This window comes from Nuphar pumila, chromosome 8, assembly GCF_984573655.1.
Source record: "Nuphar pumila chromosome 8, dmNupPumi1.hap1.1, whole genome shotgun sequence".
Lineage (NCBI taxonomy): Eukaryota > Viridiplantae > Streptophyta > Magnoliopsida > Nymphaeales > Nymphaeaceae > Nuphar > Nuphar pumila.
The window spans coordinates 12,294,271-12,320,060 of record NC_143256.1 but is presented as its reverse complement, the minus strand read 5'-3'; the positions used below and the strand labels follow the sequence as shown (position 1 = coordinate 12,320,060).

The window sequence follows — 25,790 nt, the reverse complement described above, 5'->3', positions numbered from 1 at the left end:
AGGTTAGCCTATCATGTCGAATAAGACTGCGGAAAGGATAATAATCTTGGAGGAGCGACTGGATGCATGGGGCACTTGGTTGATGCTTTTGGATACCCGAGTTACTGAAGTTGATGTCTGCATGAGATCTTGGGAGGAAAGATTTGAGAAGTCTCACGGGGAGACTTCATTTCTTACCATGATTCAAAATGATGTCAAGTCCATGGGGGACAAAGTAGGCCTTTGAAAATTGGCTCTACTTAGTAATTCGGCAGGCACTGAGATGAGAAAGATCAAAGTGCTAGAACCCAAGGCATTTACGCGTGTGCATAATGCCAAAGAGTTGGAAAACTTCTTGTGGGATATGGACCATTACTTCAAAAGCATCAAGACACCAGACGCTGAGAAGGTTGCTATTATCAGTATGTACTTGGCTGAGGATGCTAAACTTTGGTGGCGCACTCGGTCTTGGGAAACTGGATGTCCAACCATTCCCTCGTGGGAGGACCTTGTTCGAGAAATAAAAGAGCAGTTCCTGCCTAGCAATACAACATGGGTGGCAAGGAATGCTTTGAGAAACTTGAAGCAGGTTGGTTCTGTTTGGGAATATGTCAAGCAATTCTCTTCGCTCATGCTTGCTGTCAAGAATATGTCTGAGGAGGACAAAATCTTCAACTTCATGTCTAGGCTGCAGGGTTGGGCTCAGACTGAGTTAAGAAGACAAGGAGTGAAAGATCTCCAGGCGGCAGTAGCAACGACTGATGCGCTTGTCGACTATAAAGTCACATCATCTGGTTCGAATGACCAAGATGTCAAGGGCAAGTCCAAGGGAAATGATAAAGGTAAGGGCAAGTTTGAAAAGAAGCCCAAAGAAGATGGGGGCTTTAAAAAGACGGATGAAGGTGGGAAGAACGCTTCTGACTGCTACATCTGTGAAGGGCCTCATTTTGCTCGAGACTGCCCAAGGAAAGAGAAACTAAATTCTTTGGTGGGCGAGGAAGGACCCACAAAGCAAGTCCATGTGAATCCTCTCCAACTTCTCAATACGTTGAGAAAGAAGATTGTGCGGAATGAGTTAATCTATGTGGAGGCAAAGATTAATGGAAAACCAGTAAAGGCTATGGTCGATACTGGGGCGACCCATAACTTCATTTCTGCAGAAGAGGTGAAGGCGTTCGGCTTGCCATTGTCCAAGGACGGAAGTCGAGTGAAGGCAGTTAACACCAAAGCGTTGCAGATCAATGGCATTGCCCATGTCCAATTGCAAGTTGGGGAATGGGTTGGCGGTTGCAGTCTGATGGCAATGCAATTTGACGACTTCCAGGTTATATTGGGGATGGAATTCTTGGCAAGGAATGCGGTCATTGTCATGCCGCATCTAAAGAGCATCCTCATCACAGGGATGGGGGTGCCTTGTCTTGTTCGGGGCTTGGAAGAAAATTCAGTTGTGGGCTTGGTGTCAGCTCTACAACTCAGGGATGGAGTCCGAAAAGGGCTTCCTACCTATGTTGCAACCTTGATAGAAGATGGTGGATTGAATAGTATGGAACAATCAGGAGAAGTGAACGATATTCTGCGGGACTATGCAGATGTGATGCCGAATGAGTTGCCAAAGAAGTTCCTCAAGAAGCGAGATATTGATCTGGTTTCAGGGGCACTTCCACCATCCCAGATGCCTTACAAGATGCCTCCTCCACATTTAGTTGAGTTGCGGTGGCAATTTGATCAGTTGCTAGATTCTGGATTGCTAAGGCTAAGCATGGCACCATATGAGGCGTCTGTGTTGTTTCAGAAAAAACAAAATGGATCCCTTCGAATGTGTGTGGATTACCATACTCTCAATAAGGTAACCATCAAAAATAAGTATCTGGTGCTTAATGTTAAAGATTTGTTTGATCGCTTGGGGAAGGCACGGTACTTTTCAAAGATGGATTTAGGGTCAGGATATTATAAAGTCAGAATAGCTGAGGGTGATGAACCAAAGACTACCTATGTGACTCGGTATGGGTCTTTTGAGTTCCTTGTAATGCTCTTTGGGCTGACAAATGCTCCTGCAACTTTCTACACTCTAATGAACAATGTCTTTCAGGAATACCTTGATGTGTTCATAGTAGTGTATCTTGATGACATTGTGGTTTATAGCCAGTCTCTTGAGGAGCATAAGATGCACTTGAAAATGGTTCTGACCAAACTACAAGAGAATGAACTCTATCTTAAGCAGGAGAAATGTGAGTTTGCAAGTAAGAAAATTCACTTTCTTGGGCACATTATCGGAGAAGGCACAGTAAAGATGGATCCATGAAAGATTCAGGCCATTACGGACTGGCCCGAACCAAAGAAGGTCTTGGAACTGCGGTCGCTCCTTGGCTTTACAAACTACTATCATAAATTCATGAAGAGTTACTCTAAAAAGATGGTGGCGCTTACTGAGTTGCTCAAAAAAGACAAGACCTGGGATTGGTCTGCTGAATGCTAGGAGGCATTCACTAAGTTGAAGAGGGTGGTAACGTCAGAACCCATCCTTCGTTTGCCAAATTTTGGGAAGGCTTTTGAAGTCCACACCGATGCATCAGACTTTGCAATAAAAGGGGTGTTGGTCTAGGAGGGACACCCATTTGCCTTTGAAAGTCGAAAACTCAATAATACAAAGTGGAGGTACTTTGTTCATGAGAAGGAGATGACGACGATGATATATTGCCTACGAACATGGGGACACTACTTGTTGGGCTCCAAGTTCATAGTTTGGATAGACAATGTTGCTACAAGTTGTTTTGCGACTCAAAAGAAGTTGATGCCTAAACAGGCTAGATGGCAAGACTTCTTGGCAGAGTTCAACTTTGAGTTGCAGTATAAGCCAGGGAAATAAAACTTAGTTGCTGATGCCTTAAGCCGCAAGGAGGAACCTGAGGTGGTTGTCACTTCAATCACTCAAGTATCTGGAGATATCTTGTAGAGTTTTAAGGAAGAAACTCAAAAGGATCCAGTCACTATCCGCTTGTTGAAGCAAGTGGAGGAGGGTGTGACAGGGCAGTTTTGGATAGAGGATAGTGTTCTCTATGCTAAAGGAAGGCAACCCTATGTGCCTAACGGTGGCGGCTTGCGAAAGTTGTTACTAAAGGAGGCACATGACGCTCCTTGGATGAGGCATCCCGAACAGGAGCGCACGATGGCTCTCCTATCATCGAGTTATTACTGGCCGAGGATGGAAGAAGACATTGACTTATATGTCAGAACTTGTCTTGTATGCCAACAAGACAAGACAGAGAGGAAAAAGGTTGCTGGGTTGCTGGAGCCCCTACCAACGCCGACCAGACCATGGGAAAGCATATCGATGGATTTCGTCTCTGGATTGCCCAAGGTGGAAGGGTTTACATCGATTATGGTTGTGGTGGACAAGTTTTCAAAGTATGCAACGTTCATTCCTGCTCCAAAAGATTGCACAATGGAGATTACTGCATAATTATTTTTGAAACATATTATGAAGTATTAGGGATTGCCGCTGAACATTGTGAGTGATCGTGATGTGCGATTCACAGGAAAATTTTGGACTACCTTGTTTGAGATGATGGGCTCTACACTCCACTTCTCGACAAGTAATCATCCACAAACAGACGACTAGACGAAACATGTTAATGCTATGTTGGAGGAATATCTCAGGCATTATGTGCTGGCCAACCAGCAAAATTGGGTGGATTTGCTGAACATTTCTTAATTTTGCTACTATCTGCAACAGACCTCGACGACGGGTCAGAGTCCCTTTGAGTTGGCAACGGGACGATAACCTTTCACTCCTCATGAGGTAGTGAAGCAGAAGGACCAAGGTCACTGTCCTGCGGCATACCGGTTCGCAAGAATGCGACATGAGAGGATAGAAGAGGCATAAGATTGCTTGGAAAGAGCAAAGAGGCAAATAAAAAAGTGGGCAGACGAGAAGCGTCGACCACTTGAGTTCCAAGTTGGGGAAAGAGTATGGCTGAAACTCACTCCTCAGATTTGGAAAAAGATCCTAAGGAAGACGGCACACAAATGGCTCATTGCTCAGTATGACAAACCTTTCAAGGTAACCAAACGGATTGGACGCTCGGCTTACAGGCTGGAACTTCCAAAAAGGATTAAAGTACATCCAGTGTTCAACGTTAGTTTTCTAAAGGAGTACCATGAAGACTTGGAGGAACCCTCGCGGATGGTGCCACAACGTGCTCCACCAAATATACGAACACAGTTTCGGAAGCAAGCTGAGTTCATCATGGACCGAAGGGTGGAGGGTCAAAGCAAGAAGAACCGGAGGACTTACTTCCTAGTCAAATGGAAAGGACTGTCGATAGAGGAAGCAACGTAGGAGAATGACATTACTTTATGGCAGTTTGAGGATTTGATCCAAGCCTACTTAAAGAAGATGAACCCGACGAGGACGTCAGATTCAACTGGTGGGGAAGGCTTGTCAGACCCTCAATAAACTAGGCACGACACGCACGACGTGCGCGGCATGCGCAACATGCGGTGTGCGCGGCATATGCGACATGCGGGGCATGCACGGTGTGCATGACTCAGACTCTGAGGTGGCATGCGGAATGAGGCACGACAAGTGACAGTTGATGGCGTGTGGCAAGGAGGCACCCGCGTTTGCCAAAGGGTTGCGATCCAAGTGACGGTTGATGGCATTGGGCGAAGAGGCACCTGTGTTCACCAAGGGGTGCGACCCAAATGCTGCGATGCTTGGAGGCATGTCACTTGTAAACTATAAAGATGTAACGTCTGGGCATTGCAAGGGATGCAAGTCAAACCAGTGAGATTGTATTATATGTGTGAATAATACAAGTGTTGGGATTCTTTGCATTTGACTTGTGTCAAAGAAAGTCTTCCGTTGTTGAGAGGCTGAACAAGTTCATGGCGATCTCGTGCCGGCGCAAGGCAAATTTCAAATGTGAAGTTTGAACTTGTGACACCTACCATTGTGCGGTGCAAACAATAGATCGTAGAAGGAGAAAAATGAAAGGAGATCTTGAAGCTGCTAAGAAATCCGGTCTTACATTTATCGATGTGGATATGTGCGTCCCAGCATGTCTTGAGTTTCTTTTTCTTTTTTGTTGTTAACCTCTGGAACAATGGTTGTTTCATGTTCCAGCAAGCATGCTAAAAGTCAGTGTAATTTACATTGCAGGTGATCCACCCTCTGTCAGGTGCTTCTGCACATGTATTTTGTGCTATCTGATTTCACCTGATTCCAATGATCCCTTAACCGTCACGAATGCCAATCATGTGAGAACATTCTGTGGGGCCCCACAAAAACGGAATGAATGAGGCAACACAAAACGCGTTATGACATATGGACCACGGCTCCATAGCTGATGAGTTGAGACTTGAGAGTGCAATTCAAAGAAAGCGTTCACGATTCCTCGGATAACTAACATTCATTCCCAAGATGAATGGCAGCCAAGAACCCAGCAAAACCTTCAACCTCCAAACAAATCACCACCGTCCATCTTTCCGCGGTAAATTTTGTTGGTCAGGCCCGTACGCCTAAAAGATCATGTGCAATATGATTGCCCAAATATTTTTGTGCATTAAGCACGATCACCCTCCATCTTGGGTACAGGGTCCGTCAGTTGTAGGGCCCAAGGCCTGTTGGAGGGCGATCAGGTGCTAAATGATCCCGACTCGGTCCGTACATACATGCATATCGAGGGTAGAGAGAGAAACTAATCTTGAGGAAGCAAATTCTCATTGGAGACCATTTCCATCGCTAACGCACGCAAATGACAGCATGCAAACCCCGTTGAAATCTGCAACATATAAATTAAGCAAATCGTTAGCTCACACTGATAACCATCTTATCTGTTTTTATTTTTAAAGATCATTTTATTTTGAGAGACAGATAACCATCTTCTCAACGTCCAAATTTAATAAAAGCTCTATCTCAATCTTGTAAACAAAAATTGCAGTCTCTAAGCCCATAGTTTGACAAGCCACAGTTACTTGTCTTCGAAGTTTTTGCTCACAAAAGTGGTATTTGTTTCTTTTTTTCTTTTTCAGTAGCGTCTATATAAACTCACTCGTCTCCTCGAATTCACCATCTGCTAAACTTCCTCTCTTTGATCCAATTGTCTTACTGAAAGGAACTAAAACGATAGAGAGTCCAAATGGGAAAGTCCTTCTTCACTTTGGTTCTGTTGTTGGGCCTCTTGCTCACTGGTGCTGTAGAGAGCATCACGTTCGATGATAATGATTTAGCCAGCGAAGAGAGTATGTGGGATCTGTATGAGAGGTGGAGGAGCCACCACAGCATCACCAGGGAAGTAGATGAGATGCTGATGCGGTTCAACGCTTTCAAACACAACATCAAGTTCATCCACGACTTCAACAAAAAAGGTGGCTCCTACAAACTCAAACTCAACGAGTTTGGCGACTTGACAAATCAAGAATTCAGGTCGCTTTATGCAAACTCCAAGATCAACCATCACAGAATTCTCAAAGGTACCCCACGTGGCTCCACCACAGATCAGCACGTGGCAACAGAACCACCTCCTTCCATTGATTGGAGGGCTTTGGGAGCGGTAACTAACGTCAAGAACCAGGGGAAATGTGGTAAAGTATAATAGCTTGATAGAATTAGAACCCTTGCTAAACTTCAAAAAAATAAGCTAGCACTTCCACACACACACACACACGCGTATACACACCTTTTCTTTTCTTTTTTTTTGTTCAGAAGAAAATAAATGAAAGTTTCAGGTTGCCAGCGATTTCAACGTTTCCAGGAATTGATGTGATATAACATGTGTTGTGTTAATGGATTCAGGTAGCTGTTGGGCATTTTCTACTGTTGTTTCAATTGAAGGTATAACACAGATTAAGACAGGTAAATTAGCTTCCTTATCAGAGCAAGAGTTGGTTGATTGTGACACAAAGGATAATGGCTGTAATGGTGGTCTGATGGGAAATGCCTTCGAGTTTGTTGAAAAGAATGGAGGAATGGCGTTGTATGAGAAGTATCCTTACATAGGGCATCATGGCATTTGCAAGGTCTCCAAGGTACTTACAGCTCTATGCATTTTCTTCCTTCTCCGTTGGAGTTTATCTCAAGAACGACTTGTGACCTTTCGTTCTTTTAATTGTTTGTCTGTGGGTGCGTTCTTATAGTTGAAAATACATGATGCAACCATCGACGGACATGTGTTCGTGCCTGAGAACAATGAGGCAGCATTAATGCAAGCGGTGGCCCAGCAACCTGTTTCAGTCGCCATTGAAGCCAGCGGTTCGGCTTTCCAATTCTACCATGAGGTTTTTTTTTCGACTGCCTAAACTCCTCTCTCTCTCTCTCTCTCTCTCTCTCTATATATATATATATATATATATATATATATATATATATATATATATATATATTTAATTTTGTTTTTCTATTTTGTTCGGTTGATGGGTTCAACATTTTGTTGATCTTCATGAGTGATAATGTTGATCCTCTTTCGGCTGAAGATCAACCAAATGTTGAACCCATGAACCCAACAAAATAGAAAAACAAAACTAATATATATATATATATATATATATATATATATATATATATATATATAAGAAAAGTGGCAGCTCCTTAATCCATAGGGTCTTAGACTAAAAACACTCGCGATGGATTGTCAGCGCACAAAAAACAAAAAAATGCCCAAAAAACCATAGCCGCAAAAAAACAATTCTTTTAGTGGCGCTTCAAAACACCGCTAAATGCCCAGTGAAGGATACGCCCGGTATTATGGAGATTGTTTTTAGCAGTGCTTTTGAGAATCGCTAAAAGCATTTTTTTTTGTGCTTGACCGTCCATCACGCTCGCACGAAGGACAGTCAGCATGAGTGATTTTTGTTTAAGCACCTCTTGATCACGCAATTACCACTCACTATATATATATATATATATATATATATATGGTAAATATTGACTACTAATGAAGGTATGAAACTAATGACTAGAAATAACTTTTTTCTTCAAAAATTTTCATTTTTTTGTTGATCAAATGTTACTGATGTTATCTACATGGTTTGTTCAGTAAGAAATTTGTTTTAATCATGTGATTATGACATGTAATTAGGTTTTTAAAGGGGTCAAAAAATCAACATCCCACAATGTGCCAAAATTTCATAACTCAAAAGATCATAGTTTTACACCAAAAAAGCATAATCCAAGGCTTGAGCGTTAGCAAACAAACCATGTTAAACACATCTATGTGGTAAGATTGAGTCGATACAACTTGCACATATGATTTCAAGCTCATTAGTTCCGTACCTTCATTAGTAGCCAATATTTACCATATATATATATATATATATATATATATATATATATATATATATATATATATATATAATGTGTATGTGTTTATTTGACACACTAAACAATTAATACCCAAAGCCTAGTAAGTCAGATTTCTATTAACATCTGAAACAATAATTAATAGTCGAAAGGATAAGGAGCACCACTTGAGTCCTGAATTCAAATCGAGACATAAAAATTAGTTGTCTTTACTATTCACAAATGTCCAGTGTCGTGTATATTTGATGAAAAATATAGTTTTGAAATGCTTCAATATTTACGAAAATTATGAGCTATTAATTTTAAAGCCTTAAAAGAATCTCATTTATGCATCAAAATCGAATGATTCAAGAGCGGGTTCTTATAAGACCAAACATGTAGATCACATCTATGTGGTTAGATTCAAGATAAAAGAACAAAAAATCAAAGAAAAACATGATTCACACATTAATTCTCATATTTTGATGACTCTCTCTATACATACATATATATATATATATATGTATATTTATATGTTGAATAAATTTAGATGACTAGCAAATACAGAGAGGTGCACGACATACACTATTTTTTGTTGGGAAAGATACTTGGCTTAGATTTTTATGCTAGCTAGTGAGCTTTACATGAACTAATTGGCAAGTGAAAATCAATCGAATTGCAGTAATAAAAGTATAAATTGGTTGTTGGCAGGGTGTCTTCACAGGACCATGCGGCACGGATCTTGATCACGGAGTTGCAATCGTCGGATATGGAAGTGGAGACAATGGAACCAAGTATTGGATAGTGAAGAATTCATGGGGGCCTACCTGGGGTGAGAATGGGTACATAAAGATGGCACGTGATACATCAGCAGCTGAGGGACTCTGTGGCATAGCCATGTATGCAGTATATCCCACTAAAACCTCTGCAAGTCACCGATTTGAGGATGAGCTCTAGTAATAAATCCCACTACCGCCAAACTGTGAAAAAAGATCATGCATGTTGCTGAAACGTTAGATTAGCAGTTTGGCAATCCTTTAACATCTTTCACAACTAGAGCAGTTGTTGTAAACGTTGGTTTAAAGTAATACTCATTGGGTTATTTTTAAAATTACCTGCTGTGGTTATATGTGATTTCATAGAGATTTTCCTTTTCTTTAATGGCCTGTTTGGAATTTAGGATCTGGGATAGGAGTTGATGCATTTGGCAAAAAGTTGGTCAAACTACCACCTGATGGCTGTTTGGAAACTGGTAGCTGGGATGGGAGTTAATGCATTTGGGATGGAAAAGTGGCATTGTATTTACACTAAAGCATGGAATTGACAGTAGCTGCCAAATGCCACTTCCCATCCTAGTTACTAGTTTCCAATCAAGGCCTAAAATTTTCTTCGTTTTCTCAAGTCAGATGCCTACAGTTCTCGAGTGACATGAGCGGTAAATATTTAATATAACACGTGATTCTGCTAATGATGATCTAGGGCAAAAAGTGTGTGGTGATTAGGGGTGGCAAAACCTGACAAGTCCCGCCAACCCCCCTCTTAGGCAGGTTCGGGTTGGGCAAAAATGAACCCGTTTAATAAACGGGTCAACCCGCCTAACCCGTTTATTAAACGGGTCGGGTTCGTGTTAGGGGTATGCCAACCCGCCAACCTGGCTGACCCGTTTAATAAATAAACGGGTCAGGCGGGCAGGTCAACCTGCCAATCTGCCAACCCCTTTACCCAGCCCAACCAGTTTATTAAGCAGGTTGATGGGTGGTGTCAGGTTGACCGTTTAATAAATGGGCCGGGTTCGTGTTTGCCACAGCCGACCCGCTTAATAAACGGGTCAGGTTCGGGTTGAGGTATGCTGACCCGCCAACCCGACCCGATTGCCACCCCTAGTGGTGATTATGATGTACCATGAATGACTATCATGAAATAGAGATTGGATCAGGTCTTAATTACCCCGATGGTAATCCGTTAGCGGTCTTTTGATGCATTCATCCATGGGATGAACGGCGTCAGCAACACCATGGCTGTATTGCTTGTATTCTAGATGAGCTCCACAATTTTTAGAGGCGTTGATGCTCAAGGAAATGGGCATCTAGGACGTAAAAAATAGTTTGTATAAAAGCAAGAACAGAGGTTTAACTTTCTCGATTCCGCACATGGATGAACATCATCAGAGGGGCCGAGGATACCCCTGACCTGAAGTAGCAACGATGATATAACTGGGATGTTCTTTTGATTGACAAGTTGGGGTCATCGTCATGGGCATTAAAGCAATGATGGTGGTGCATATACTAAAAGTAAGTAAAATTTACTTAATTATTAATCTGTCAGTGATTCCTTCATGCACATCTCTCGTCCACCATTCCACAAACATTAATCCTGACAACCGGATCTAAAGGGAAACCCAGTTGGTCGCCTGGAGTTTCAGTTTCATGCCTGGAACCCATTGATGAGCCACCAAGGTGAGACCCACGATATTTTAGGGACCTTCATAGAGAATTCGAGACATGTCTTCAACACTGTTCAATCTGATCGTGAAAAGACCTTGATGGATTGAGGCGAACTTACTTAGAGAGTGTAGTTCTTGAAATGCAAACTGGTATTCAAGATGTTTCTGTGGGTTCCCTTCGGAGAACACTGCCAAGAGTGTCCATTGGAAAGGGATAATCATTTCGTCATGGCGTTCAGGAGAAATTTCCAGAAGAAATATGTCGCCAAGTTCGACCATCATTGCTTTGGGAGAGGATCCTGAAGGGGGAAACAACCTACACAATGTTGGCCCATGAGCTATGGGTAGCTTGCTGGAATGGAGACCAGGGTTATGAGAAGTATCATGATTCTCTCCTCCCACTGGAAGGGGATGAGAGTGGTTAGCAGAGACCTTCTCCGTTGATTCCCACATCAAACCGGTGGCCCAAACCAACGCCCTATAGAAGCATGAAGGAACCTCTCCCCAATCAATTCTCGGCGTTATCAAATCTCAAAAAAAAGGGAAACAATTTCTTTGGTGGACCAGCCTACCCTTCAACCAGGAGAGACTGATACCCAAGCTCAGGAGGTGGCCATGGATATAGAGCCACCACTGACTGAGAGGAAGAGATCAGTCCCTCAGGTGAACTCGAGCCAAGTGAATTGTTCTCCAGCTCAACTTTGGCAATGGAATCCCCTACAACCATACCCACTTCCGCAGGATCCAAGGGAGAACCCACTTCTGTCAACAACGTTCAGATTGATAAAACGATTGCTAATTTGCAATCTCAGGTCAAACAAGGCCATTCAACTGTTATTGAAAAAGATATTCATCCTTAAGATGAACTCTTGGATATTCTTAAATTAGAGGAGGCGAATTGGAGACAAATTTCCAGATGTAGATGGCTCAATACAGGGGATCCGAATACCCACCTTTTCAAACCTATGGCCAGCAAAAACATGTAGAGAAAGCAGCTGCATTGGCTCCAAAAGGAGGACATATCTAGTGTGGTTGGACGGGAAGACATTTTCTAAGAGGCATCAGACTATTTCTCCAAGTTATTTACTCACACTTCGGTCGATCCTAATACCTTCGATGGAATCATGGACCCCCTTGTCACTGCTCAGGTGAATGATGGTCTTCTTCATCCTGTTTCAGAAGAGGAAATATCCAAAGTGGTTTTTAGCCTTGATGGGGATAGCTCTCCTAGCCTCGACGGATTCCTAGGTTGCTTCTTTACTTCTTTTTGGTTTATCATTGCTAAGGATGTTTGAGAGAAAAAAATCAGTACTTTTTCTTAAAGGAATAATTCTCACAAGCATATAAACACTACACAGTGCTTATCACGATGGAGGAAGGAGCTCATTCTCTGTCCAAACTTCATCCCATTAGCTTGTATAATTTTTTATATAAAATAGTTACCTAGATAATGGTGTCTAAAATGGCTCCCATCCTACAATGCATCATTTTCCAAAATTAAAGAGCTTTTTAAAAGGGATGTAATATCCCAGAGTGCATTCTCATTGCTCACGAATTAACGGCTTTATGGCACATGGCAAGACTCTCTCTCTCATGCTCAGGACAGACCTTGCTAAAGCCTATGATTGTTAACAAAAGAGATAATGTTGATAATATCAACTATCAAGATCCCGATAATATCGGGCAAGATAATGGGACTCTCACAAGAGGTTTCGATAAGGCCAAATGTGAAAATTGTTACAAACGAGATCACGACAATATCAAGCATAAGAGTGGGACTCTCACAAGAGGTTTTGATAAGGCCAAATATGAAGTCGGTTATGATAGAGATCACAATAATATCAGGCACGTTAATGGGACTCTCACAAGAGGTTTTGATAAAGCTGTATGTGAATCTAATATGATCAAGACTTGACAATATGACACTCACAAGCAGTTATAATATAATGGAGACCAAGAGTATCAACACTATAAAATGTGAAGCCAATATGATGGAAACCAAGACTATCAATAATATCAAGATTATCGATAATAATGATAATCTTAATATTGGAGCTAATACAGTTAAAATGAAGAGAGATCAAGATAACAAATGTAACAATCTTATCAAAAAGAAGAATCTAAAAAAATCAACTCAGAAAAGTCGATAAGCCATGTAATACCTTTAAATAGTGGAAAACTCCACAAATGATGTGTTGAGTGGAGTATCGTGGATGTAAGTGATAGTTCATCAAACCACGTTAATATTGTGTGTTGCACTTTTTTTTATGGTATCAGAGCATTTTGCATCCTGGGTGATTGTTGTATCCTTCTCAATGGCATCAACATCCATCGACTGCTCTATTAAATTCTCGAACCCCTTCAACCTGAATGTGGTAAATTTTATCACAATTAAATTCAATCATTCGAATTTCTTATTATGGAAGACACAGTTTCTTAGTCTTATTGAGAGCCAAGACATGATTGGCTTTATAGATGGCGAAACTCCAATCACAGTTCAAACCATTGTTGGCATCTCAAATCTAGAGTTTATTGTCTACAAAAAGTCTGACAGGCTGCTGTGGAGATGGATCACGGGAACTCTGTCTGAGGAAGTGTTGGGTCTCGTCATTGGCCACTAAACATCGAGTGAGGTATGAAATACTCTTATCAAGGCCTTTACTCATGTTTCAAAGGAACGTAAATTTCTATTGACGCAAAAGTTGCAGTCATATCGAAAAAAAAAGTCGTAGTAAATAAATATGTCAATGGGTTCAAAAAATTTTGTGATAAACTTGCGGCCATTGGCAAGCCCGTGGAAGATGAAACCATGGTATTATGGCTCCTTAATGGGCTTGGTCATGAGTACAATGCATTTATCACAACTATGTTGAAGCTGCTCATTCCATCATATGATGATGTGGTTGGCTTGCTTTAAGGGCATGAAACCATACACGCCGTACATGAAGAAGGTTGGAATGAGTGCTCTGCCTTTTTTTGGACAAACATTTACCAATTAAAAAAATGGATTTAACACAAAGCAACAATTTAACTCAAAGGGACGTGGCTTTATCCAAGCTAGATAGGGCGACAATCGATTAAATCAAAATAAAACCAAAATCAGTTTTAATCAACCGAATGCCAAAGGCAATCAAGAAAAAGAAAAGGGGATTCTATGTCAAATATGTGACAAAATGAATCATAGTGCCATCAACTGTTGGCACTGCTTTAATCACGCCTATCAAGCTGAAGATGTCTCGCATGCTCTTTCTGCCATGAAACTTACTCATAGCCAAGATCAAGATTGGCTTCCTGACACATAAGCCACCTCGCACATTACTACTAATCTAGGTAATCTCGACACTTGTTCCAAGTATTATGGTTAAAAAATATATGGTTGAAAATGGTGCCAGATTAAATATCACTCATGTTGGGTCCACAAAAATCAAGAATGCTAATTATTCTCTTCACTTGAACATCTTGGTCGTTCTTGAGATTAAAAAGAATCTGGTGTCTGTAAGTCAATTAATTTCTGATATGCCCTATTTATTTGAATTATCATCTGATGGTTTTGTAATTAAGGACAAGAGGATGAGCAGACAAGTAGCAACATGGAGTAGAGTAGGAGACCTATATGGATTTGACAACTCAAGAAATAAGGTTGATCATAAAAAGCAAGTTTTCTTTTCTTCATGATTTAGAAACTCAAGTTGGGAAGTCTGGCATTAACGACTTGGGCATGTGCATGTACATGTTGTTGACTTTCTGGAAAAAAACAAATCAATTTCAATAACACCAAAGTCTGTTAAAAGTGCTATATGTGCAAGTTGACAAATGGGTAAAATAAGTAGACTTCCTTTTCTTTCTTTTGATGATCATTGAATGGAGTTGTTTAAAAAAGTTCATTGTGACATATGGGGACTTGCTCCTGTTACTTCCCATCAAAGTTTTAGATTTTATGCAGTATTTATTTATGAATATTCTTGTTTTTCTTGGATATTTCCTATAAGACATAAATCTGAATTCTGCAATAAATTTATTGAATTTCATAAGTATGTTCAAACACAGTTTGAAAAACAAATAAAGATTTTTCAAACTGATGAAAGGGGCGAGTTTGGGAGTATTGAACTCGCCACTTAAAGTGAAATGGGATTGTCTACTATGAAAGTTGCCCAAAAACTCTAGAGCAAAATGGTATGGCTGAACGGAAGCATCAGTCCATCACCGAACTGGGGTTAACCATGCTTTTTCGTGCTCAAATTCCAATCCAATTCTAGGTGAAAGCTTTTTTAACAGTAAGATGAATAATTAACCAACTACCTATGCCAAACTTATATGTGAAAACTCCTTATGAGAAGGTGTTTAAGAAGAAACCCGATTATACAAGCTTGAGAGTCTTTGGATGCTGATGCTTTTCATATCTTTGGGACTATGCTACCAATAAATTTGATCAAAAAATGTTACCATGTGTTTTTCTGGGTTATAGTGATCATCACAAGGGCTACCGTTGTCCCCCCCCCTTCCCACTAGGTGTGTTCATACATTATGACATTGTTTTTGATGAAAATATCTTCTCATATCATAAAACTAGGACTACTCTTCTCTGCCAACCAACATAGAAGTGAACTTATAAGTCTAAATGAATGGTTCGCTAAGTTTGACTCCAACTTGGTCGAGTCTCATGACTCACAGGATCCAAGAAATGTGACATGTGAGCCACCATAAAGATGTCACAATCCCACAACGTGAACAAACTCAAACTTGGTCAGTATTATCTCTACGGGGTCTCAGCCCTGTGATTATTTTTCTACTGGTGTTAGACAGTTAGTTGCCAATGAAGATAGTCTTAAAGGCACCTATGTCATTCAACCCTCTCGAATCTATCATATGGTCACTCGTATGTAGGATGGCATAGTTAAGCCCAATCCCAAATACTTTATTGCTCTCTTTGTGCCTCTAGAACCAAAGAGTCGCAAGCCTGCCCTTGCTCATAATGGGTGGCGTGATGCTATGCTTAAGAAGATAAGTGTTCTTTATCTCAATGAGACATGAAAACTTGTGCCTAAGGAGCCTGGCATGCATATCATCCGATTTAAGTGGGTCTATAAAACCAAACTCAAAAGTGACGGCTCTATCGAATGACTAAAAGCTCATCTTGTTGCTAAAGGATTTTATTAAATCCTGGGTGTTGACTTCCTGAAAACCTTTTCCCCGGTGATCAAGCCAACCACCATATGTATTGTTCTCACCCTTGCCTTAGCTTATAGCTGGGATATTCGCCAATTGGATGTTAAGAATGCCTTTTACATGGTCATTTAAATAAAATTATGTTTCTTGACCAGCCTCCAGGGTTTCAAAATCCTCAACAACTGGATTTTGTTTATAAACTGAAAAAAGCCCTGTATGGGCTCAAGCAGGCTCCTCGGACATGGTATGATCGGTTTTGCACATTTATTCTCTCTCTTAGTTTATTTTCAAGTGTTGTTAACCCATCCTTAATTATTTGCAAAAGTGGATCCATGATCATTATTGTTCTACTCTATGTTGATGATATTATTCCGACTGGCAATGATTCTCAGTCTCTTGGTCAGTTCATCCACACTGTCAGTCAAGAGTTTGCAATGAAAGATCTTGAATTCTTACACTCTTTTTTGGGCATTAAAGTCCATTGGTCCTCTGAGGGTCTATTTCTAAATCAGAAGAGCTATGTCTATGAACTTCTTGACAAAACCCAAATGGTTGGCATCAAGCCTGTCTCAACACCCATGGTGGCCCATGCTGCTGGCATGATAAATGGTGACTTGCCTTTTCAGGATGCCACCTTTTATTGAAGTCTAGTTGGAGGACTTCAATACCTCATAATTAATGACTCAGCCTGATCTCTCTTTCAGTGTTAACTTTGTCAGTCAGTTCATGCATAACCAGATCAATACTAATTTTCAGATGGTTAAGTGGATTCTTCATTTTGTTCATGACACTACTGATCACGGTATCCATCTGCTCTCTAATAAATCATTGCCTTTATATGCCTTCTTCGATGTCAATTAGGCAGGATGCCCCATTACCTGATGCTCTACCTTCAACTTTTGCATGTTTTTTAGAAACAATTGCATTTCTTGTAGTGCAAAAAAAACAACCTACTGTTGCCCGTTCCAATTCAGATGCTGAATACCGTTCAATGGCATCTACTATTGCTGAACTTATGTGACTTACGTTTCTTCTACATGACTTCGGCCTCTTTTTCCGTCAACGTCTTGTTCTCTTTTGTGATAATATTTCAGCACTTCAGACTACCATCAAACCCGCTTTTCATTCTCGCATAAAACATCTTGAAATCGACTATCATTTTGTTCAAGAAAAAGTTGCCTTGGGGACTCTCATCACTCATTATGTGCCCTCGTCAAAACAACTTGCCAACATTTTTACTAAGCCATTATCGCACACTCACTTCCTTAATCTTTGAGTCAAGCTGGGTCTCTCCACTCCGCCTGTGACCAGTTTGAGTGAGACTGTTAACAAAAGAGATAATGTCAATAATATCAACTATCGAGATCTCAATAATATTGGGCACGATAATGGGACTCTCACAAGAGGTTTCGATAAGGCCAAATGTGAAAACGGTTACAAACAAGATCACGACAATATCAGGAACAAGAGTGAGACTCTCACAAGCGGTTTGATAAGGCCAAATATGAAGTCAGTTATGATAGAGATCACAATAATATCAGGCATGTTAATGGGACTCTCGCAAGTGGTTTTGATAAAGCCGTATGCGAATCTAATATGATCAAGACTATCGACAATGGGACTCTCACAAGCAGTTATAATATAATGGAGACCAAGAGTATTAACACTATCAAATGTGAAGCTAATATGATGGAAACCAAGACTACCAATAATATCAAGATTATCAATAATAATGATAATCTTGATATTGAAGATAATACAGTTAGAATGAAAAGTGGCAATCTTATAAAAAAGAAGAATCTAAAAAAACCGACTCAGAAAAGTTGATAAGCCATTGTAATACCTTTAAATAATGGAAAACTCCACAAATGATGTGTTGAGTGGAGTATTATGGATGTAAGTGATAGTTCACCGAACCACATTAATATCGTGTGTTGCACTTTTTTTTATGTGTGGATTGGTTCTTTTTAAAAGATACCCTTTGTCGGATTGAGTTTGGGGATGCTGAGATAGATCACATTATGAGATGTATGTCAACTCTTAAATTTACATTAGTGGTAAATGGAGAGCTAGGGCCGGTGTTTTCTAGCAGTAGTGGTGTGAGGTAGGAGGGATCCTTTATCCCCATTTTTTTCCTTGCGATGTAAAGGCTCAGTCGTTGATTAAATCAAGCGAAAGATGCAAACCTCTTCCATCCTATTTCTATTAAGAAATTTTGTTGGAGTCATTCCTTCTTTGCAGACGATGACCTATTTTTCATTCAGAACAGAAGGTATTTCATTCATAATTTTCTAGACATTATTCATGAATTTGAATCAAAATCTGGTCTCATAATTAATAAAAAAACGTTTATATTCCTTTCAATCTTACTCCAAGTTGGATGCATTTAGTTAGTCATCTTAGTGTGAGGCAAAGAGCTCACCTTTTCATCAAATACTTGTGTTTGCTTTTTTTTCAAAGGATATTCGAAGCTATCTCAGCAGATTAAAAAATTGGAGCACCAAAATCCTATCTATCTTAGTAGATCCCTTATCAAGTACTTTCAACCTCTTAAAGTGGCCGAGGATTGGATCTTGATATCCCTCTCAGCATCGTGCAACGTATAAAAGAATCTGGGTTTCAGTTAGAGCAGGCACTTAAGCAATCAAACCTAAAATGATTAACATATCATGATCTGGCCCTTCACTTTTCTCTACTAAAACATCATGGGAGACCATCCAAATGCACCATATCAAGATTCACCATGCCTATCTTATTTGGCAAGGGACATTACCCTGGGGTAGCCCTAACCTAGATGTTTGCATACTATAACAAGCTTCTCACCCATGACAAGCTCCAAAAATTGGGTTTTTCCATGGCTAACAAGTGGTGTTTCTGCAAGAAATCAGAGAAAATGACAAAATATCTCATCATTCGATGCAGTTATTGCCAAAAAGTTTGGAAGAAAATGTGCCAAAAAGATTGATTTAAGAGCCATTAGAAAAATGGGGTAGATGATGGTTTAATTGCAATTTTTTATGACGAACATGGTTCGTGGCCTTCCAAATCATTATTTAGAATATTTGGGTTCTTCATAATTCTGTCATTTTTGAAAATCAAGCAGATCACATTTTATAAGAAAGAGTCATGTAGTGCATCTGGGCGAGTGATGCACACCTAAATTATGAAGACCCAAATCATAATTTAATGCTCTAAATGTTGGAACTTGGCACCCAACTAGGGGTGTCACCTCCTAAGTCTGGCAGTGAAGACTTTATGGGGGGCCACCAACTCCATGGAACTCGTGTAAGGGTCTTAAGGGATCCTATAAAAAAGGAAATTGGAAGTCAAAGAATTCTATTTCTGGAGTGTCTAAAAATAGGTGAGCTAGAAATAAAGAGTTAGGTGGGACCCACTTTAGGATGCATCCTACCCTATTTTTATAGCTCTCTAAAAATTGTGTAAGGGGTTTGAATGCGTCTCTAAGAAAGAAAAAAGGTAGTAAAAAAAGAAATTTAAAAATGAAGATGAAGACCCCTATTTCTGGCTTGATTCAAATAAATTTAACCAAATTTAGTCCTAGTTCATTTTTAGACTTGGCTAGCTTTAAGTTTTCATTTATATTTGCTTTTGTAACTTGTAGAGGCATTATATACCCCTCATTGGCCTATATATAGGGATGCCTTGCTCCATGCTTGAAAATAATCAAATGAATTATGAATTTAATCAGGCATCTCTCAATCTCTCAATTTCGTCCCTTCTCTCTTTAAAGGATGACACTCTCTAGCTCAAGTCCCTACCTCTTGACTCATCTCTCTCTCAAGGGCTAGTCTCTCTCACGTTCAGATGTATAAGTCCCTTGTGGTCTAACTCACTGTAGTGGACTAACACTGCAACCAAGGCCCATCTCCATCTGGTGGTTTAAACCCAAGTCCCTATCAGTCTCACCTTGTCCAAGTTGATCCCATGAAGCCATGACCTAACCCCAACTGAACCAGCCACTATAGTAAATGCTAGCCAAGTCAGCCTAAGTCTAGCAAAACCCCTTCCCTTAACCCTAAACATAGCTTAGAAGCCACTTAACCTAATTTAGCTAAGGTTGAATTTTGACCTACCTTGAAAAGTAGTTAGATTTCATTAAATTGTCTAGCCCTAACCTTAAGGTGTTTGAATCTCAAATTTGTACCTAGTATACTTTAAGGGTGTCTATTGTCTACCCTCTAAAAATAATAATTTATTGAGCTCTTTTTAAAGAGATTTAAAATTTATAAGTTGGTATATTTGTCCCCCAAACCCAATCTGTCCTTGTCCTATCCAGTTTATCTTGCCACCCATCTGAGTCAGTTATTCATGTTCCTATGTTGTCTGCCTTTAAAATTTCAATTGTACATAGTCCAAGGTGTCTAAAACCATCCCTTAAAATTTGGGATTTTTGTGTGGTTCTGTTTGGGCACACTAATTTTTCTACCAAACCTTGTTAGAATTCTGCATCCTCTGCACTCGTGTTAACCTATATCTAGACCTAACCGAGCCTACCCGTTGTCTAAAATTCCTAACCTTGGCCCAAGAATGCATCAAGTGGTATCAGAGCGAACAATCCTTCATTCTTCTATTTAAAAAAAAAATAAATTTTGCCTTTATTACCAAGATCGTCGACCGATTCGCCAAAAGACCAACACCAAGCACGATATTGTTGAAAACCACATGGCCAACCTCCAAAGCATCTCAAGATTGCTGCAACAAGTCTAGGAGGAAGTCTAGGTAACAAAACAATATATTTGACTCACTTGCCAAAGGTGATGATGATCTCAAGAAACATGTTGATTCCCTCACATGCGAATTGACTTTGTTGCCGTAGTCCATTGATAAAACCAATGAGTGTGCTCTTGCCATTGTTCTTAATGCCGACACGGCTACCGAAGGAATGGCCATGGAAGTCCCAATGAATAGAGAGATTGAGGAAGCTCTCATCTTTCCTTCTCTCTCTCTCTCTCTCTCTCTCTCTCTCTTTCTCTCTCTCTCTCTCTCTCTCTCTCTCTCTCTCTTAAATAACCCTCCTTGTCACTTTTGGCTTATGAAGCAAGAAGAAGTGATAAGCTTCGTAGTCAAACGAATAAAATACATAGCTTCTAGCAATTGAATGCAAAATGTGTTGATCAATTTCTCAAACCAGTTGCACTATCATCATGCTCATATAACCAACAGAGTGCATAGAATGCATTCTCCTTTCACGAGCCTATGATATATGGTGGCCCTTGCACTGACTGAAATATAAAAGCCAAGAGCACCAACTCTCCAGCATGCAAGAGAGAGCTCTTCTCGCCGAGAACCATGAGGAAGAATCTCTACATATGGGTTGGGTCATTGATGCTACAAAAGATGGCCACCCCATTCTTCAAAAATCTCAAGCTAGATGTGTTAGTTGCATTAAGGTCATGCTTTTTTGTTGCTGATGTTGTCGTTGCCATGAAAGCTGGCTTCTATGACCTTGGCATTGGATGTGGGTTAGAGTCTATGACCACATATGTCATGGCTTGGTCAATCCGTTGTGGCAAGGAAGCATGGTGCCAAAGTGATCATAGTAAAAGGAAAATCTGTTGCCAAGCGATTGTAAAAAATATCAATTAATTGCTACAAAAATATATTCAATTAAAGTTGTAGTGTGATAGTTCTGGGAGTGACCACATGCAGTCTATTGATGCAGTAGAAAACTCTTCTACAAATCCAGAATTGGTTGCTTTTGAATTTTTTCAATAATAATCATGGTGCTGAGAAACCAACTGTGATTGAAGGAGTACTTGATCACATGGACTAAATGACCTCTAGGGGATGTGATAAAGGACAATTGCAATTAACTACTATCATTTCCAATGTTGGATCTATGCCTTGCAATGGCCACATTTGGTGACTATCCCAACCATCCTATCAGCTAGGGTGGAACAGGCTCGAGTGCATGAGCTCAGGGTGGTCCAAGTCAGTCTAGTGTCAGTACCTCTAGTGGTAGAGGATCCAAATCCAATGATTTAGGAAGTGAGACCGGACTCCCCAGTGACATTTACTACTCTCCTTGGATCGCCAAAATATACACCAACATCACCATCACATTCTTCGATGCCTAAGTGGAGGCATACCATGAACAAGCTCAAATACTACAGGCAATACACTAACCACCTGTAGGATTGTGATCGTTGCAAAAAAAATTCTTTTTATTCTTTTTCTCCTTTTGAGGGAAAAAAAGAGACAAAAACTTTTTGCAGGGTCTCACTTGACCTTTTGAAAAAGATATTTTGAAATTACTAACCTCCGTTTTGAAATTTTGCAGGAGAAATTTTGAAAAAAAATTCTTTTTATTCTTTTTCTCCTTTTGGGGAGACAGGATTCGCTCGTCGGTACGACGTTCAACCCTTCCTGCTGCCTTTACTAGGGGTAATTGAACCAAGGATCGAATTCATGCCTTTGACTTACCAAAATTTATCTAAGTGATTATTCTAAAATCCTAAATGCACATAGAATCATGCTTGTGTTGTCATGTATGCTTTTGGAAATATTTAAGAAATTTGGGTTTTTCAATTAATTTTGAAATAGGTTTGAAAATATCTCAGTGATCCAGAATTTGAACTTGATTTAAAATTTTGAATCTAAATTTTGAACTTTATAGTTGGAATGAATTTTGAGATCGAAAAAAAGGAAATTTGGAATTTAAGGAAAAAGAATTAAAATTGCAACTAGAAGAGATATAAGGGTTTGGGAATTTCAAATCTGAATTAAAAATGAAATTTTGAAATTGAAAAATGGAATTGAAAGAATGATATTGGAAATCGAAAGACTAAGTTTGGAATTTTGAGATTGATAATGAAGTTTGTTTCTGAAATAAAATTTGAAATTGAATCAGGATTTGAAATTAAGACTTTGAAGTAATTCTGAAATTTGATTTGATGTGTAAAATCAAAATTGAATTTAGAAATTGAATTGGGAATTTAAAATGAATTTCAGAATTTGGTTTAGAATTAAATAGAAAATTAAAAGAAAATTCAAAATTTTTGAAATTGAACCTGAAGTGAAAATAGAATTTGAAGTTGGGAATTTTTGAAAGGAAATAAAGAATTTTGAACTTAATATATGAAATTAAAATGGAATTCCAAGTTAAAAGCGAGAAATTCAAAAATGGGAAGTTTTAGAAATAAGAATCAAAATTGGAATTCGAAACAAGTTTTAAAACTGAATGAAATTGAAAATGAAGACAAATCTGAGTTCATAAATGGAAATCAAAAATGGTTTTTGAATTTAGAAATGAAGACTGTTTTTGTTTTTGAAAATTTATTTTAAACATCACTTAGAATTTTTGAAGATAATTTGAAATAACTTGAAAAAGATGGAAGATAATGATGTAATTCTACACAAAAAGGTTTTATTTGAATTTGAAATTTAAAAGCAAATTTCATTCTTTAATAGAATTTAAATAAAATTAAATCTTAATACATTCATCACTACGGTCACAACATATTCTAATCTAATCTTTATTTGAATTCTAATAAAGAATAAAATGAAATTTTATGCCTTTATAGGATTTAAAACAAAATTAATTTTTAATATATTCATATTTTTTAATATATCTCAAATTAATTTATATTTTAAATTCTGATAGAGGAAGAAATGGAAATCAGTTTTTAAAAAATGTGATGTTTTTCGAAAAGGACGTAAAGTGTTGGTCAAATTTTATTCTATAAAAGATAAAAATCCTAAGTATTGTTCGCATTTTGACTATGACTACAAATACGAATCATTTACTTAGGGTTATTTACCTCTATTTGGAATGGTGCATGTCATTCATGTTATACCATAGTTTCCTTTGAAGAATAAACTGAAAATGAAATGCCACAAGCAATTACGAGAATTTTAAAATGCAACTATATGCTCATACATTCTAATTTAAACAGAAAGGTAGAAATTCTCATTAATATGAAATTATTACAATCTTAAATTAAAATTGAACATGAACATCTTCTAAAAGTGAACTTGGGGTCTCCCCTGCTTCTCTGCAAAACTCAAAGTAGCATTGAGTAGCAAAATACCAAAAGAAATTGCAAATGCTATACTAAAACTGAAATACATAGGATTATGCTGAAATAAAATGTTTAAACTTATGCCAGAATGGAAATGCATATGCCCATGTTAGGTGAATGTGCCTATGCTTATGCTAAATGAAAATGCATATGATACGCTAAACTAGAAATGCATATGATATGCTAAACTGAAAATTCATATGTTTATGCCAATAGAATGCATACGACAAAATTGCAATGTATATGATGAAATTCATGTGCTCATGCAACTGCAATGCATATGACAAAATTGCAATGCATATGATGAAATTGCATATGCAAATGCAATGCATATGACAAAATTGCAATACATATGATGAATTTCATATGCTCATGCAACTAAAATGCATATGATGAAATTTCATATACAAATGCAATGTATATGATAAAATTGCAATGCATACGATGAAATTGCATATGCAAATGCAATATATATGACAAATCAAGCAAGTTCAATTTTGGAAGCTGGTACAATGAGGACAACCCATTAGGACCAACAGATGGACATGACATCAAGATCAAAGACTCGGTGTATGGACAAGAAGAAGTTGTAGCTGAGATGCAATAGCCCTGAAGTTAACTGCAAAAAGATGCATCAAGAGAGAGCAAGCTTGGACAATTTATTGCAGCTTGACACAGCACATCGCACCCCTTCAGTTCCAATACTGTCATTTGTGATGCTTCAAGCTTAAGGGCATTCAATTTGGGACAAATGCCAAGATTAAGTGACCTAAGCCCAACGGGGCAGAAAGATGCATCTTCGAGATGATCACAACCATCAAGGAAGACTTGCTAAAGGTTTGGACATCCAAGTTCAAGGCTTTTCATGCCACGACAACCAACTAGTGAAAGACTAACTAATGAAGCACTCTTCTGCCCCACCTTTGTCAAGCTCTCACAACTATCAAGAACCAATGATTTAAGCATTGGGCAACCACCACCATAAATAAAAAAAACATCATAAATAGAAATTTTCAGGGATTCACACTCACTAAGGTCCACCTTTTGCAATCTCTAACATTGTAAATGAACAAAGGTTAAACTTTCCTGCTTGTGCAATACCAATTTCTGAAGAGCATTCGAGGTGATACTGATCTGATTAAGAACAGAGAAATTAGATACAGTGATAGATGAAAGGGATGGGCACTGCAAGTTTAAATCAACAAACTTGCGACAAAGGACAAGACTAATGTTCTGTAAGTGTGTCAAGTCTAAACTGACCAAAGTCAACATCAAGTAGCAGTAAAGCTGCAATGCCTCTAGCATGTAGCAGTAAGACAAAGTTGTCATGGAAGCAGAATTAATACCATCACAATTGCGTAGGTTCAGATCTGTTAGCAGCAGTAGTCTGACAGACTCGAGTGAGATATTTGGGCAATAAGATGCATCAAGAACACGAAGATTTGGGCATGCAAGTGCAAATTTCTCTTAATATTTCATCACTAACAGAGGAACAAATTGATATATTTAAGGACATCAATCGTAGCTATACTGTATTGAACAAGGATGGTTAAGGCAGGTGGGGGCTCAAGGGACTTGGTTGCTTACTCAGATGATGGCCTGCTCATGTTTGCAATGAAATTCAAACTTGAATCCCCTAAGGATGTGATACAAGCTTCGCTGAAGTCAATTATTTCATCTATTACATTTGAGTACACTGATTTCAGGTTGGATTTCACTCGATATCTATTGTATCTGAGTTTCGTTTCTCTATAACAGATGTTGAATGCTAAAGATGAGTAAAAAAAAAGGAAACGATGATGTTAATCTGATGCTATGCAATAAAATCAAAAGAATACAATGCAGTGAATGAGATGTAAAAATATAACAATGTAATGTAATA

General features: G+C 38.9%; 1 protein-coding gene and 1 pseudogene across 1 annotated transcript; one reads left to right on the top strand and one right to left on the bottom strand.

Annotated features, from left to right (window-relative positions):
- Positions 1–6,119: 6,119 nt before the first annotated feature.
- LOC149829621 (thiol protease SEN102-like) lies at positions 6,120–9,214 on the top strand. The gene is made up of 4 exons (XM_090015598.1): positions 6,120–6,564; positions 6,776–7,008; positions 7,117–7,257; positions 8,969–9,214. Exons 1-4 carry the CDS (start codon positions 6,120–6,122, stop codon positions 9,212–9,214), a joined length of 1,065 nt encoding a protein of 354 aa, XP_089871724.1.
- Positions 9,215–11,268: 2,054 nt separating this feature from the next.
- The window catches only part of LOC149829620 (uncharacterized), a 28,749-nt pseudogene continuing 14,227 nt past the window's right edge, over positions 11,269–25,790 (bottom strand).

Excerpts from the sequence above, each read along its gene's own strand:
- LOC149829621 (XM_090015598.1), top strand. The coding sequence starts at position 6,120 with ATGGGAAAGTCCTTCTTCACTTTGGTTCTGTTGTTGGGCCTCTTGCTC. Across the intron at positions 6,565-6,775 it reads CAAGAACCAGGGGAAATGTG|GTAGCTGTTGGGCATTTTCT; the intron begins GTAAAGTATAAT and ends TAATGGATTCAG. Across the intron at positions 7,258-8,968 it reads CTTTCCAATTCTACCATGAG|GGTGTCTTCACAGGACCATG; the intron begins GTTTTTTTTTCG and ends GGTTGTTGGCAG.